This window comes from Chelonoidis abingdonii, chromosome 21 (genome assembly GCF_003597395.2).
Source record: "Chelonoidis abingdonii isolate Lonesome George chromosome 21, CheloAbing_2.0, whole genome shotgun sequence".
Taxonomy (NCBI): Eukaryota; Metazoa; Chordata; order Testudines; family Testudinidae; genus Chelonoidis; species Chelonoidis abingdonii.
In genome coordinates, this window is record NC_133789.1 from 13771678 (window position 1) to 13783935 (window position 12258).

At 56.5% G+C, this 12258-nt stretch overlaps 1 protein-coding gene across 1 annotated transcript in view; it reads left to right on the forward strand.

Moving 5' to 3' along the window:
• The window catches only part of NMT1 (N-myristoyltransferase 1), a 35000-nt gene extending 25262 nt beyond the window's left edge, over positions 1-9738 (forward strand). Inside the window, exons 6-12 of the mRNA XM_032796938.2 lie at positions 1914-2030; positions 2896-3066; positions 3972-4080; positions 5668-5838; positions 6279-6446; positions 6936-7073; positions 9411-9738. Coding sequence (XP_032652829.1) covers positions 1914-2030; positions 2896-3066; positions 3972-4080; positions 5668-5838; positions 6279-6446; positions 6936-7073; positions 9411-9431 — 895 coding nt within the window. The 3' untranslated portion in view covers positions 9432-9738. The remainder of the gene's footprint in view (positions 1-1913; positions 2031-2895; positions 3067-3971; positions 4081-5667; positions 5839-6278; positions 6447-6935; positions 7074-9410) is intronic.
• The last annotated feature ends 2520 nt before the right edge of the window (positions 9739-12258 follow it).

The following is a 12258-nucleotide window of genomic DNA, read 5'->3' on the forward strand; positions in this document are numbered from 1 at the left end:
CCTTTGCCTCCTGCTCCTTGTAGGCGGCACACCTCCTTCACCTGAACAATTGCCTGGTGCCTGTGCTCCTCAGGCCAGGGACCAGCTCTTGCTAAGAAGGCAGTTAAAGCACCTGCGACTGTGCCAGTGTGATAGTAATAGCCCATGGAAGCCACCCAGCATTCATAAGCTCTTGCTCACTGAGTAGCCTTGGGAGAAAGCCACTTGTTCAGTGATTCTTAGATTTCAAGGCCACAAGGGACTATCATGATCATTCAGTCCAACCCCTGCGTAGCACAGGCCAGAGAACCTCACCCGGGTATTCCTGCAGCCAGCCCCCCGTCTGCTGGTTACTGTAGGCTGGTGGCATGGTGGGGTCTCTTGGGCCATAGCCAGTACGGCTTTAAACTTGAGTCTTTGGGCTAAGCTCTTGTCCCACTCCAGAAAACAGCAATAACACTGATGAACTCCACAGCGGAGGGCTGCCAGGTTGTGAAGTAGTTCAAAATCCTGGGGTAAAAGGTGCTTTATATGTGCAATTGATTAATTAGTTAATTAATGCTAATTAACCTGTATGCCATTCCCATGGTTGTGAGGATCCCCTAGTGTTTTACAAGTGATGTATCACAGTAGCTGTGCACAGCGATAACCCTACAGTGTGATAACCTGTACAGCATAGTGTGATTGATAACCCATACAGCTGTAACCCTGCAGCTGTGTACTGTACAGTGTGATAATCCTACAGCTGTGCACAGCGATAACCTGTACAGCTGTAACCCTGCAGCTGTGTACTGTACAGTGTGATAATCCTACAGCTGTGTACAGTACAGTGTGATAACCTGTACAGCTGTGCACAGCGATAACCCTACAGTGTGATAACCTGTACAGCATAGTTTGATAACCCACACAGCTGTAACTCTGCAGCTGTGTACTGTACAGTGTGATAATCCTACAGCTGTGCACAGTACGGTGTGATAACCCATACAGCTGTGCACAGCGATAACCCGGACAGCTGTGTACAGTAATAGCTCTGTCTCCTGGCTGCTATGCCTGTGTCATCTCCATGCCCTGGATCGGGACACTGCTCTCCTTGAGTTCACTTCTAGTCAGCTGTGAGACGGCAGTTGGTCCCCCCACAGGGTGTATGTCCCTCCCAGCCTGGGGGGCTCAGTGCCATGGCAGGGGCTCTGATGTGCTGCTGGGTGCTGTGGTGGGGGTGTCTGGGGGCACTATCGCTGTGCTCGGGAGCAGGGGCTTGCCCTTCACACAAACAGCTGTAAAATATTAATTCTCTTCACAAGTGAGTCAGGCCGAGAACTCTGCGCTGGGCTCTCCGCTGGGCTCCTGTTTGGCCTCGCTGCTCTCCTTGAGAACAGTGGGGCTTGGAGCACTGGCCCTCAGGGAACACGGTGCTAGGCCATCACTGAGCACTGGCAAGACGCTCACTCTCCGTTCTCCTAGGGTGAGCGCGGGTTGCCCATGGCATGGAGGGAATCTCTGGTTCAAATGGAGCCCAGGTAGTCGTGCTCTCTGCTCTCCACCTCTCAGACTTGTCTTTGGAGGCCCATGTGAAGCAAACCTACATCTCGCTGAGGGCCCTGGGCGAAACATGTCCCTGTCCCAGAAACGCACCTGGGCTTTGTCCCTGGGGCTGAAGGTTCTGTGGGAGGTCCCAGGATCGCCCGGCCCACGGAGGCTGAACTCTCTCTCCTCATCTAGCTGGGCTCCCCTCTCTGGGCCAAGGCTGAAGCACCGCCCTTGGGCCCATGCTGTCCTAGGACAGGGCTGCACACTCCACACTGGTCCCTGGTGCCCACACTAGAGTCTGCCAGGACATTGTGGGGAGGCAGGGCCAGTTGCAGAGAAAAACGGGTGCCCTGGGGCCTCTGGTGCAGGAATGTGCCAGGACTAACAAAGGCTTGTCCATTCTCCAGGGCTTTGCGTCCCCCTGGCTGGCTGCCCCAGTGGCACTGTGGGGTCCGAGTCATCTCTAGCAAGAAGCTGGTTGGATTCATCAGTGCAATTCCAGCCACGATCCACATCTACGATTCGTAAGTGCCTCGATCTCCGTTCTTCCCCACTGTGGGGTCGAATGCTCCTGGGCTGGGTCCAAGGCGTCTCGGCCACATTGATCCTTGTGGGGGGCGGGCCTGGCATGCACCACTCTGGCTCTAGGAGTCCCCATGATTTGCAGGGAAAGGGGGGTTAAGGTGGGCAGCTCTTGTAAGAGGAAGTCTCGTATACAAGAACCTCAGACCCTGGCTTTGTGAGTGCTTCTTAATGAGGCCAGCACACAGCTCTGGCTGTAGGAAAGGGACATCGTGTGGAAATTCTCCGGAGCACGTTGATCCTTCGACAACTGTTGTGTTGTCCCTGTTGTGCTCAGAGGAAAGTTCTCAAAAGCGCCTAAGCAACTTGGGATCCTGCATCCGTGGGTGGGGGCCATGGATAATGAGACCCTCTGACTTCCCTCCATCGGTGTGTTGCTATTTACGCAGCATCAAGGATGGACCAGCGATGATTCTTAGTGCGTGAGCCGCACAAACCCAACCGATGTGACTTACCAAACGCTGGTAGAGGAGTGCTCCCGTCTGAGATGCCGGGCAGCTCTGCTCTCGAATTGCTTCATTGTGTAGATAGATGAATGCAGCCCAGGAGTGGGGCACGGAGTGGTTTTGGGGATTAACTGGTGACAGGTGATGACCCAGAATGGGCAAGTCGGGAAACCTCCCACTCCCCTGGCCTGTCTTCTTATGCTAGGGATGTCCCATCTCCTTTCTGCAGAGCAGGGAGGGGTGACTCCCATCTGCCCCTTCCCTCCCCAGGTGAGGCCATGCTCTGAGCCTGGGGAATTGGCGTAACCCTGCCAAGACAACTCTGTGACTCTCCCCTGGGCTTGTTCTCTGTCCTCTCAAGAGAGAAGAAGATGGTGGAGATAAACTTCCTGTGCGTCCACAAGAAGCTGCGCTCTAAACGGGTGGCCCCAGTTCTGATCCGGGAGATCACCCGGCGGGTTCACCTGGAGGGGATTTTTCAGGCTGTTTACACTGCGGGGGTGGTGTTGCCAAAACCTGTCGGAACTTGTAGGTAAGTGATGCTGCAAGAAGCAGTGCAGACTTGGCCCTTAACAGACCTCTCTTCCCAAGGCTTGTTAGCAGAGCACTCTGATTTACCCACGATCCCGCTGGGCCGAGCGGATCAGGTACATCCTGGCGGTTCCTCCTCCTAGCAGTGTCCTTCAGGCAGTCGGCCGGACAATTCTGGGTCTCCTCAGGGTGAGCTACTGGCTCTTTGAAGGCCATGAAGCAACAGCGTATCGAGGACTCCTCCAGCACATGCACCCGTTGCCCTAGCTTGTCTCCCTGGGAGCCGCTGAGTGTGAGTTACCATAGCCCCTGAGGCCCCAGGCATGGACCACGGCTCCAGGGTTTAGGCACTGCACAGATGCAGAACAACAGACAGTCCCTGCCCCAAAGACTTTATAATCCAAGTTTAAAACAAGAGACAGCAGGTGGATAGAGCCAGAGGGGAGCCCAAGGAAACAATGTGACAGGCACATGACGGGCAGTGGTCTCAGCGCACCAGCTGTCGTCAGGTCTCTGTAGCCATCACAGCGAAGAAAGGCATTGAAGGTAGGTGCTGAGTTAGTTTGGGGATGTTTACAGGGAGCTCTCCCAAGCATGGGAGAATTGCAAAGGGACTTGTTTGAAAATTTGGCAAGTGGGCAATGGAGGCTGGTGTGCTAGGCCAATCAGAGAGAGGCAAGTGCTGACAGCAGCAAATGGGACGATAAGTGGGGTGGGATGGGGCCGGGCCATGGAGGGTTTGAAGACAGAGACTGATGTGATGGAGAGATTTCTGCCTTGCTAATTAGCCTGGTGTCTCGTGCTCTTGCTTTGCCCCCTTCTGGCACTTCAAAGACTCGCATGCTCTTTCCAGCCTTCTCCGTGGCGAGCGTCCTGCCCGTGTGACTGAGACTTGTGTTTCTGCAGATACTGGCATCGGTCCCTGAATCCTCGGAAACTGATCGAAGTCAAGTTTTCCCACCTGAGCAGGAACATGACTATGCAACGCACCATGAAGCTCTACCGGCTGCCGGAGGTGTGTGCGTGGGAATGTAGTAGCTGCTGCCTCTCTCGGTTACCTGCAGAGCGCAAGCGGCTCGCTCCTGAGCTGGCCATGGAGGGAGGTGAATTGCTGAGGCTCACACATCCAAGCGAGTTCCGAGTTCCTCCCTGGCGTGTCAGTGTAGCAGACAGGGCCCGGACAGCCACCGCTAGCTGCCTAGCACGGAGCTCATGCTGCCTGAGTCCCTGCGCTTCTCTTGGAACGTTTGCAGCTGTGGGCCAGGAGTTCTCGCGAACGCAGACCCCTGCCCGTTGGGGAAGCCGGGCGCCCGGGCTTGGCAGCGATTGCAGAGGGATTTGCTTTAAACAATAAGAGGCCGAGCCAACTTGTGTCGTAATCCCCTGCAGTGTGCTGGGGTGGCCACTGCCCGAGTGCAGTGACAGCCAGGAAAACGGCAGTGCCTGCCTGGCTTTGCTGCTCCCTCTGGCAAGTCTGAGTTGCTGCTTCCTACTCCAGAGCCAGCCCAGCTCGCGGGGAGCTAGCAGCCGGCCTGCCTCACTCCTAAGCAGCTGCTGACTAAAGAGTGTTCATCCTTCTTTAAGGAGTATTTAGGATGCCCGTTGCCATAGCAACCAATCACTTATATGCAACAGAAACTGAAAAGCAGCCCTGGGTCTGGCTAGACACTGCTGCTCCATGGGGCAGGAATCGGCTCAGGCTGGAAACAAACACCAGCACAACCCAGGCCTCTTGCTCTAGGCTGGCCAGGCCAGGCACAGCGAATTCCATTGTGCGCTGAATGCAGCTCGATTTTCAGCTCGCAGGCTGAGCGTGCGGCCCCCACCGTTCAGAGAACCCATCTTTAGACGTATAAACAGAGCATAATGCTCTGAAAGTCACTTAGAGCAGCGCAAGGAGCTGCTGCTTCCTTGGAGGGGATCGCAGAGCACTTGGTAAACTCATAAATGAGCTGCACCCTGGCATCTCCCTCCGTGGCCCCTGGGCTCAATTGTGCCACTATGACAAGCGGGGGCAGGGCCTTGATTTTGCCTCTTATCCAAAAGCTGGCACCTCTGGTGCACTTGGGCACCATGGTAGTGTGTAGGCTCAGTGCCAAGCCAGGGAAGCTGCCACTTACTGGGTCACCAGCCCCATTTCCTGCAGCACCTACGTATTTCTTAGCCATCTCTTGCCCAGCCTGGTCCACTCAGGGTGTGTGGGACATGAGACCAGAGCAGGGGCACCATGGCTGCAAGCCTGGCATGACTGTGCAGCTCTGACTACCCCACGCATTATTGTAGGTCATGGGTGGCTGGAAGCCTCTTTGCATGTGGCAGACCCCCAAGCATGGGATTCTGGGACCCCTGTGCAAGTGGTCTTGGCACCTTTTTGCAGGGCGTCGGCTAAAGGAAGTCAGGTGGGCAAGCATCTGAGGATGGGCCGAGGTGTGGGGGGCCTGAGCAGAAAAGAGCAGTGTGGGAATGCCCTGTAGCCAGCTGCTGTGGGAGAGCCCCTCTTCATTAATCATCATTAGCAATCCTGGCCCTTTGGTACTGAAAAAATCTCCTTGAGCCAAGATGCTTTCGAGTCGGCAAGAACAGTTTCTCTCCCTCTCTTCAGACTCCGAAGACGTCCAGCCTGCGGGCAATGGAGCACAGAGACATTGCTGCTGTGCACAAGCTTCTGACCGAGTACCTGAAGCAGTTCCACCTGACCCCAGTCATGAGTCGTGAGGAGGTGGAGCACTGGTTCTTCCCTCAGGAGAATATCATTGACACCTTTGTGGTGGAGGTAAGCCGGCAGGGCCGAGAGAAAACGTCACCTGGGCCCCACTCACTTTGGAAGGCTCAGCTGGTTCTCTGCCTGCTGAGTGTCGATAGCCTCCTCCCCGGCTCAGACGGGGGTCACTGACCCAGAGCCGTGGGAGGGGATGGCTCCCACGTGCTTCAGAAGAGGGGTGGAGAGGGCAGTGCCTGCGCTGGGCTCCACAGGACAGGCCTCAAGGTGCAATAGAGGCTGGATTATTGCAGGTGTCGCCGTGCTGCCTTGGCAGCAGCCTCAGCGCTGCCCTGAGGCACTGGCCTTGCCCTGTGCCCAGCCTGCGGGCAAGGCAGCCAGTTTGTGGCCTGGCCCCGTTAGCTCCCAAACGGCCTCAGATGGTTCTTGCTTGTTGCTCTGTCCTGTCTCGGCCTGGCTCAGGCCGTACCTACGCTGCTGCCATTTGCTTTCAGAGCCCCACCGGTGAGGTGACGGACTTCCTGAGCTTCTACACGCTGCCCTCCACCATCATGAACCACCCCACTCACAAGAGCCTGAAAGCCGCGTACTCCTTCTACAACGTTCACACCAAGACTCCCCTTCTCGACCTCATGAGCGACGCCCTCATCCTCGCCAAGTCGGTGAGCAGGCATGGAGCCCCTTTGCCCCGGGGAGCACCAGGGCTCGGCAGAAGCCTGAGACCTGTGACTGTAGCCGCCTCCTCGCCAGCTGCATGGTGCAGGTGGGCCCTTGAGATCTGGGGGGACCCCAGACGTGGGCCCCACCCACCTTTAAAAGAAACAATGAATGATGAAACCTCATTATATGGCTGTAAGGAGCGTGTGCTTTGCCCATCCTGGTCTCCCAGAGTGACCCTGGCCTGACAGCCACAGAGCCAGAACCCCTGGATTTATAGCAGGGGCAGCAGCTGAGCAGTTCCTCTCCTAGAGAGGGGGAGTCAATCCAGGGCCTCTCCATTGGGGTGATCAGCTAAAGGTCACGGGGCAGGTTGTGGGAGGCTTTCGGGGAGGGCAGTGCCTGGGGGCGGAGGAGCACTGCACGGCTGGGGAGGCAGGCCCGGGGGGGAAGGTTTGCTGATGACCTCTCTCTCTCTCCCCTGTCCCGTGCAGAAGGGGTTTGATGTGTTCAATGCACTGGATCTCATGGAAAACAAAACCTTCCTGGAGAAGCTGAAGTTTGGGATTGGGGACGGGAATCTGCAGTATTATCTTTACAATTGGAAATGCCCCAGCATGGGGGCAGAGAAGGTAAGTGCCTCGCTCAGCACAGGGCTGGCTGGGGGGCTGTGTGGTGGGTTTTCTCGTTTGGTCGCTGGAATGGTTTCTTCAAAGATCTCTCGCCAGTGCGCTGCTGAGTCAGATCACCAGCCACTGAGCTGGCAACAGCCAACGTGCGATGCTTCAGCAGAGCAGCTTGTCATGCGCTTGTCAAGGGGAATGCCAGGGACGTCTTCCTGAGCCCAGTCCAGGCGGCTCCTGCAGCCTGTGTGCCGCTGGGAATTAGTGCCTGGACATACCACAGGCTTTGCTTTTTGCCTGTGTGGGAGGGTTTCCTTGGGCTGAGTCGCTGCCCTGTTACCAGGGGCCAGGCAACCAGAAGCCCTCGCCCAAAGGCTCTTTAAAAGCCATCCGTCTGGCAGCCTCCACCAGACCCTGGGAGCGGCTGGCTACACCACCTGTGTCTTAGCAAAGCCACCTTTCTGTCCCTTGGAGCACAGACTGAGGTAGGAGCCCCTGAGCCTTAATGGTTTGGCTACTGACTCCTCTGTCACCATAGGGAAACCGAGGCAGGGCAGAGGTGCCCTGCCCATCTGTAAAATGGAGCTAGGACACAGGGCTGGGGAGAGTTGATGTTGGAAAGTCCTTTACAGATGCAGAGCGCACTCTGTGAGTGCGAGGGCTAAGCCCCTGCCTAGCCGTCAGGAGCCTTCCTTTGCGGGTGCTTAGGAACGAGGCAGCGTCTGGCAGAAGGTTTGTCCTGTGCAGGGCTGCGTGCGGGAATGGGCAGGATCCACAGACACACTGGACCTGTGAGTGCCGCCCGTCAGCCTTTTCTCAGGTCTTTAAAACCAGTCACTCGGTTGTTTTGCCACCTGCCTGATCTCGTGGTGCCTGCTGGACAATGCCTGTGTAAGGAACACGCTTGTTCGAGAGAATCCAGCACGTGTCCTGTCTGTGTCGATGTCGCAGAGCCCTGCCCTCAGTAGCTCCTGCAGCGAGGCAGGCCAACCGCTGGTGGGTGGCTTCACGCCTGCCCTGCGGGTTCAAAATACCCGGACTGCTAGGAATTGCCATTTCCCAGGCTGGGCTTCCCCTCTCTCGGCTTGGGCAATGGGTCCCGGGGCTCTTTGCCTCTGTACGAGCAGGTGTTTTGTCCTGGAGGCCTTGACCACAGCTTCCCGTCCCTTCGTGCTGGCTTGCCCATTTGTTACCACTTCCGCACCCCAGAGGTGGCGGCATTTCAGTAAATTGCCTTGGGATGGAAGTTGCACTAAAATTATAAAATGTTCCTGTTACATAGCGCCACATGTGTTCTGGGCTGGCAGTAAATATGGTATCCAGGCTGGCTGGTCCAAAGCACTGGATGTCTGCTGCCATCTTTGGCAGTGGCCAGTCTCTGTTGCAGGTTCACAGAACGCACCTGGCCACATTTTGCATTGCTGCTTGTGGCAGTGGGAGAAAATGGCTCTGGCAGTTGGGATTCTAACCTAATCTGACCATGGTGCCCCTTGCAGCCATGAATTCCACAGCAGTTACCTGGGGGCAGTGCCCCGGCATGTAGTTAGAACCAGACCAGGCTTTTCTCACTTGCTGAGAATTAGCCGTTGCAGAGCAGCCAGTCGGTCGCTAATCGATCACTGAGCGCACCACTTGGAACAGGGGGCACTGGGGCAACTGTGCTGCTGCTGTTACCCAGGAAGGTGCTGAGTACAAACCCACGGGGCCTGAGCCCAGCTGTGCACTGGGGCTGCTCCTGGGCAGAGCTGGCCCTTCCCCAGCACCTCCCGTCAGCAAATCTGAGCACTTGTCAAACCAGAAATGACCCATCACACAACAGCTGGCACCAGGGAACCCCTGAGAGTGGCTGGCTCCTTCGAAAGGGGAGCCCCATGCAAAAAACTGACTTCTAAACTGAAAGGCACTAACTTAGCCAGGGAAAAACCTGACCATGAATACAAATCACCCTCAAATGCCCGAATCTTGCACTGCCAAGGACCTCTCCAGTGCGCACTGGGGCAGTCCGTATCACCCCCGTCTGTCCCAAGGCACGCAGAGCAGGGGCTAGGCCCCACGGGTCTTGACTGCTAGCCCTATACTCTTAGCACGGGACCACCACTGTGAGCAGGGGCCACTTTTTCTCCAACACCTTCAGGCCTTTGCCATGGGTTCTCTTGGGGCTGTGACGCGTTGTTGGCCTGTTAGAGGCCACGGCTGGCCTCCCACGTGCGGCTCAGATTGCTGCTGCATTCCGGCAGCCATGGGGAGCACTGGAGAACAGGTGCCAGGTGTCCAGAGTTGGGGTCTGAAGCAGAGAAGATCTGTCACTTTAACACTTCCTAACCTGTTTCCCATTGGCTCTCTCAGGTTGGACTGGTGTTGCAGTAACCAATCCCCAGAGAGGAGCGGTGACGTCTCTAAGAAGTTGGGCCAGGAAGCAAAAGTTGCCACTGGCTGTTGGGATTTCAGTGGAAGCAAGACCCCCCCGCAGAGGAGCTGTTACTGAACCATCACCTGATTTTAACGATTGTCACAGGATGCCAGCTGCCACACCCTGGGCGGCGGCATCGGCCTCCGTTGTTTCAATTAATTGCATCCTCGTACAGACGTGATCAAGGGAATGTAACTGCTGCAGACTAGCTCATGATTGGCAAATACTGGAGTTAACGGGTGAATAATAAAAGTATATATTATATATATTTTAAATCTTTCCTCTTGCAGACTGACCCAGATGACCACTTCTGCAGCTCTGCATGTAGCCTTTTCTCAGCAAAAAGCTGGGTTTAAAATGAGACAGCTGCTTGCTGCCCTGGCCTTTGCAGGTCCGGGTTCAAATCCCGGCATGGGTCACAAGCGTGGATGAGTTTGGTGGCTTCATCACCACCAAGGAAACTGCTGATCAGCACGTGCATGCTAGAGATTGGGCCAAGAACAGTGGGGCAGGGTGGAGGGCGCTGCTCTGGCATGACTGGAGGGCCCAGGACCGAGGCTTGTTGGAGGAGTTGCCTGGCTTTCTCTGGGGTTCTCCCCTCATTTTCCTGAGCTCCAGATTCATTGTGATGCGGCACAATGGGCGTGCATCTGTGTCCTGGACCCTGCGGGTGACAAAAGCCAAGGGCTGGAGAAGTCACTTCCTGCTGGAAGGCCCAACCATTGAGAGGAGCTGCCATGAGACCGCTTTTCCGGCTAGCCCCAACGGTGCTTCTTCCCAGCCTAGCCCCTGCCTGGTCCCTGGATTGCCCTGCCGGCCTGCCAAGAAGGAAATCACTATTCACAGCTAAGAGCTATCTGGGTCTGATCAAGGCAGAGCTGGGGCATCAGCCTCCCCCGCACCTTTGAGACATGGCCCCTCCCTGCTGGGTTCGATGAGCTGAACCGTCCCTCGCTATGCTCTGGAGAAGCAGCTGTTCATGAAGCGCCCCAAGGAACCTGGCTTTCAGACTCTCAGTGGTGCAAATCCGTAACCACAGCACTGAGTCACCCAAACTCCTCTCTGCCCCCGGCAGCCCATGCCATGTAGCTGCAGTAACCACGCCGGCCAGGCCAGAATCTGTTCTCCAACCCCCGTCGCTCTGGGAAAGGCAGGGTTCTTCGAGTGCTTGCTCCTATCAATTCCAATTAGGTGTGCGCGCGCTGCGTGCACGTTCGCCGGAAGATTTTTACCCTAGCAACGCTCGGTGGGTCAGCTGGGCGCCCCCTGGAGTGGCGCCGCTATGGCACCGGATATATACCCCTGCTGACCCAGCCGCCCTTCAGTTCCTTCTTACCGCCCATGTCGGTCATTGGAACAGTGGAGTGCGGTTTTACTGACCTCCACCTCCCTAGCTACTTGTAGTTCTCTCGTTATTTCTGTGTATATAGTTCAAAGTTATATAGTTATAGTTAATTTTTATCATTCATACTTAGTGTATAGTTAAGAGGGGTTCAGGGATTAGCCCCTTCCCCGCACCCAGTGCCAGGGCCATGCCTGGTTCACTGGGTTTCAAACCGTGCTCGGCCTGTCACAAGCTGATGCCAACAGGAGATGCACACGACTCCTGTCTTAAGTGCCTCGGGGAATCTCATCTGACAGATAAGTGTCGCATTTGCAAGGCTTTTAAGCCGAGAACAAAAAAGGAGTGAGACTTTCGGCTAAAACAGCTCCTCATGGAGGCAGCGTTTACTCCTCTGCCTTCGGCACCGAGCGATGGTCAATCAGCAGGCAGAAGCGCCTCCTCGGCACCGGACCGTGCTGGTACTGCCAAGGCCTCTCAGCACCAGCTGTTGCTGGCACCAAAGTCAACTCGGCACTGCCCCCTCTCCCCAAGGTCGAGAAAGCCTAAGACTCCTGCTGCTTCCGTGCCACCTGCACCGCAGCCAGAGAGCTCGTCTAAGTCGGATCGTCGGCACCATCAATTCCGGTCCCGCGAGGGCCATCGAGTCCAGTGCCTGTCAGCTCCCCGGCGCGAGCCGTGGTTAAGCTTACTATTCCGCCCACGCCGGAGACGTTCTCAACGGCGAGCGATCTGATTGCCATGACAGAATCGACGCCGCCTCAACCCCTGGCACCGCCGGTGTGGGTAATACAGTCTATCGGCAAGCCTGCCTTGATAAGACCATCCTCTGTCGGCACAGCAGAGCAGCACCATTCATGATCACGGTCCTGGAGACGTTCTAGGTCCTGTCGGCGCTCCCGCTCCCAACGCTGCTCGCAGTCCCGGCACCATTCTCCTCCTCAGTACCGGTGGCACTCGCGGCACCGGTCGGTATCCCATTTGCTGGCCCACTACTCTCGGCACCGCTCCAGCTCCCGGCACCGCTCCAGGCACTGTGACTCCCGTAGCCGCTCCCGTCATAGAGCCTCGAGATCTCGTCAACCTCCTGGTACCGCTCCGGTCGCAGGTCTCGATCTCGTTCCCGGTACCGGTATGCCTCCCAGTACTGGTCCCCGGTGCCGAGTAGAGCAAGGTCCGCTAGAGACAGAGACTCTGCCTAGGGCTTTTCAGCCCCTCCATGGCCATCCAGACAGGCATCAGTGTCGTCCCACGCGGACAGGTCTTATGCACAGGACCGCGATTCCGATGTGCCCTCCAGAGTGTTCCAAGAGACCCAGGCCCAGGACCAAGGCCCCCATCAGTGGTCTTTCTGGACACCTTGGGCGTACCACCAGGCCCAAGGCATACCAGTAGTTCCATCCCACTCTGTCCCATCAGAGCACCGAGTGCCAGAGGCGACA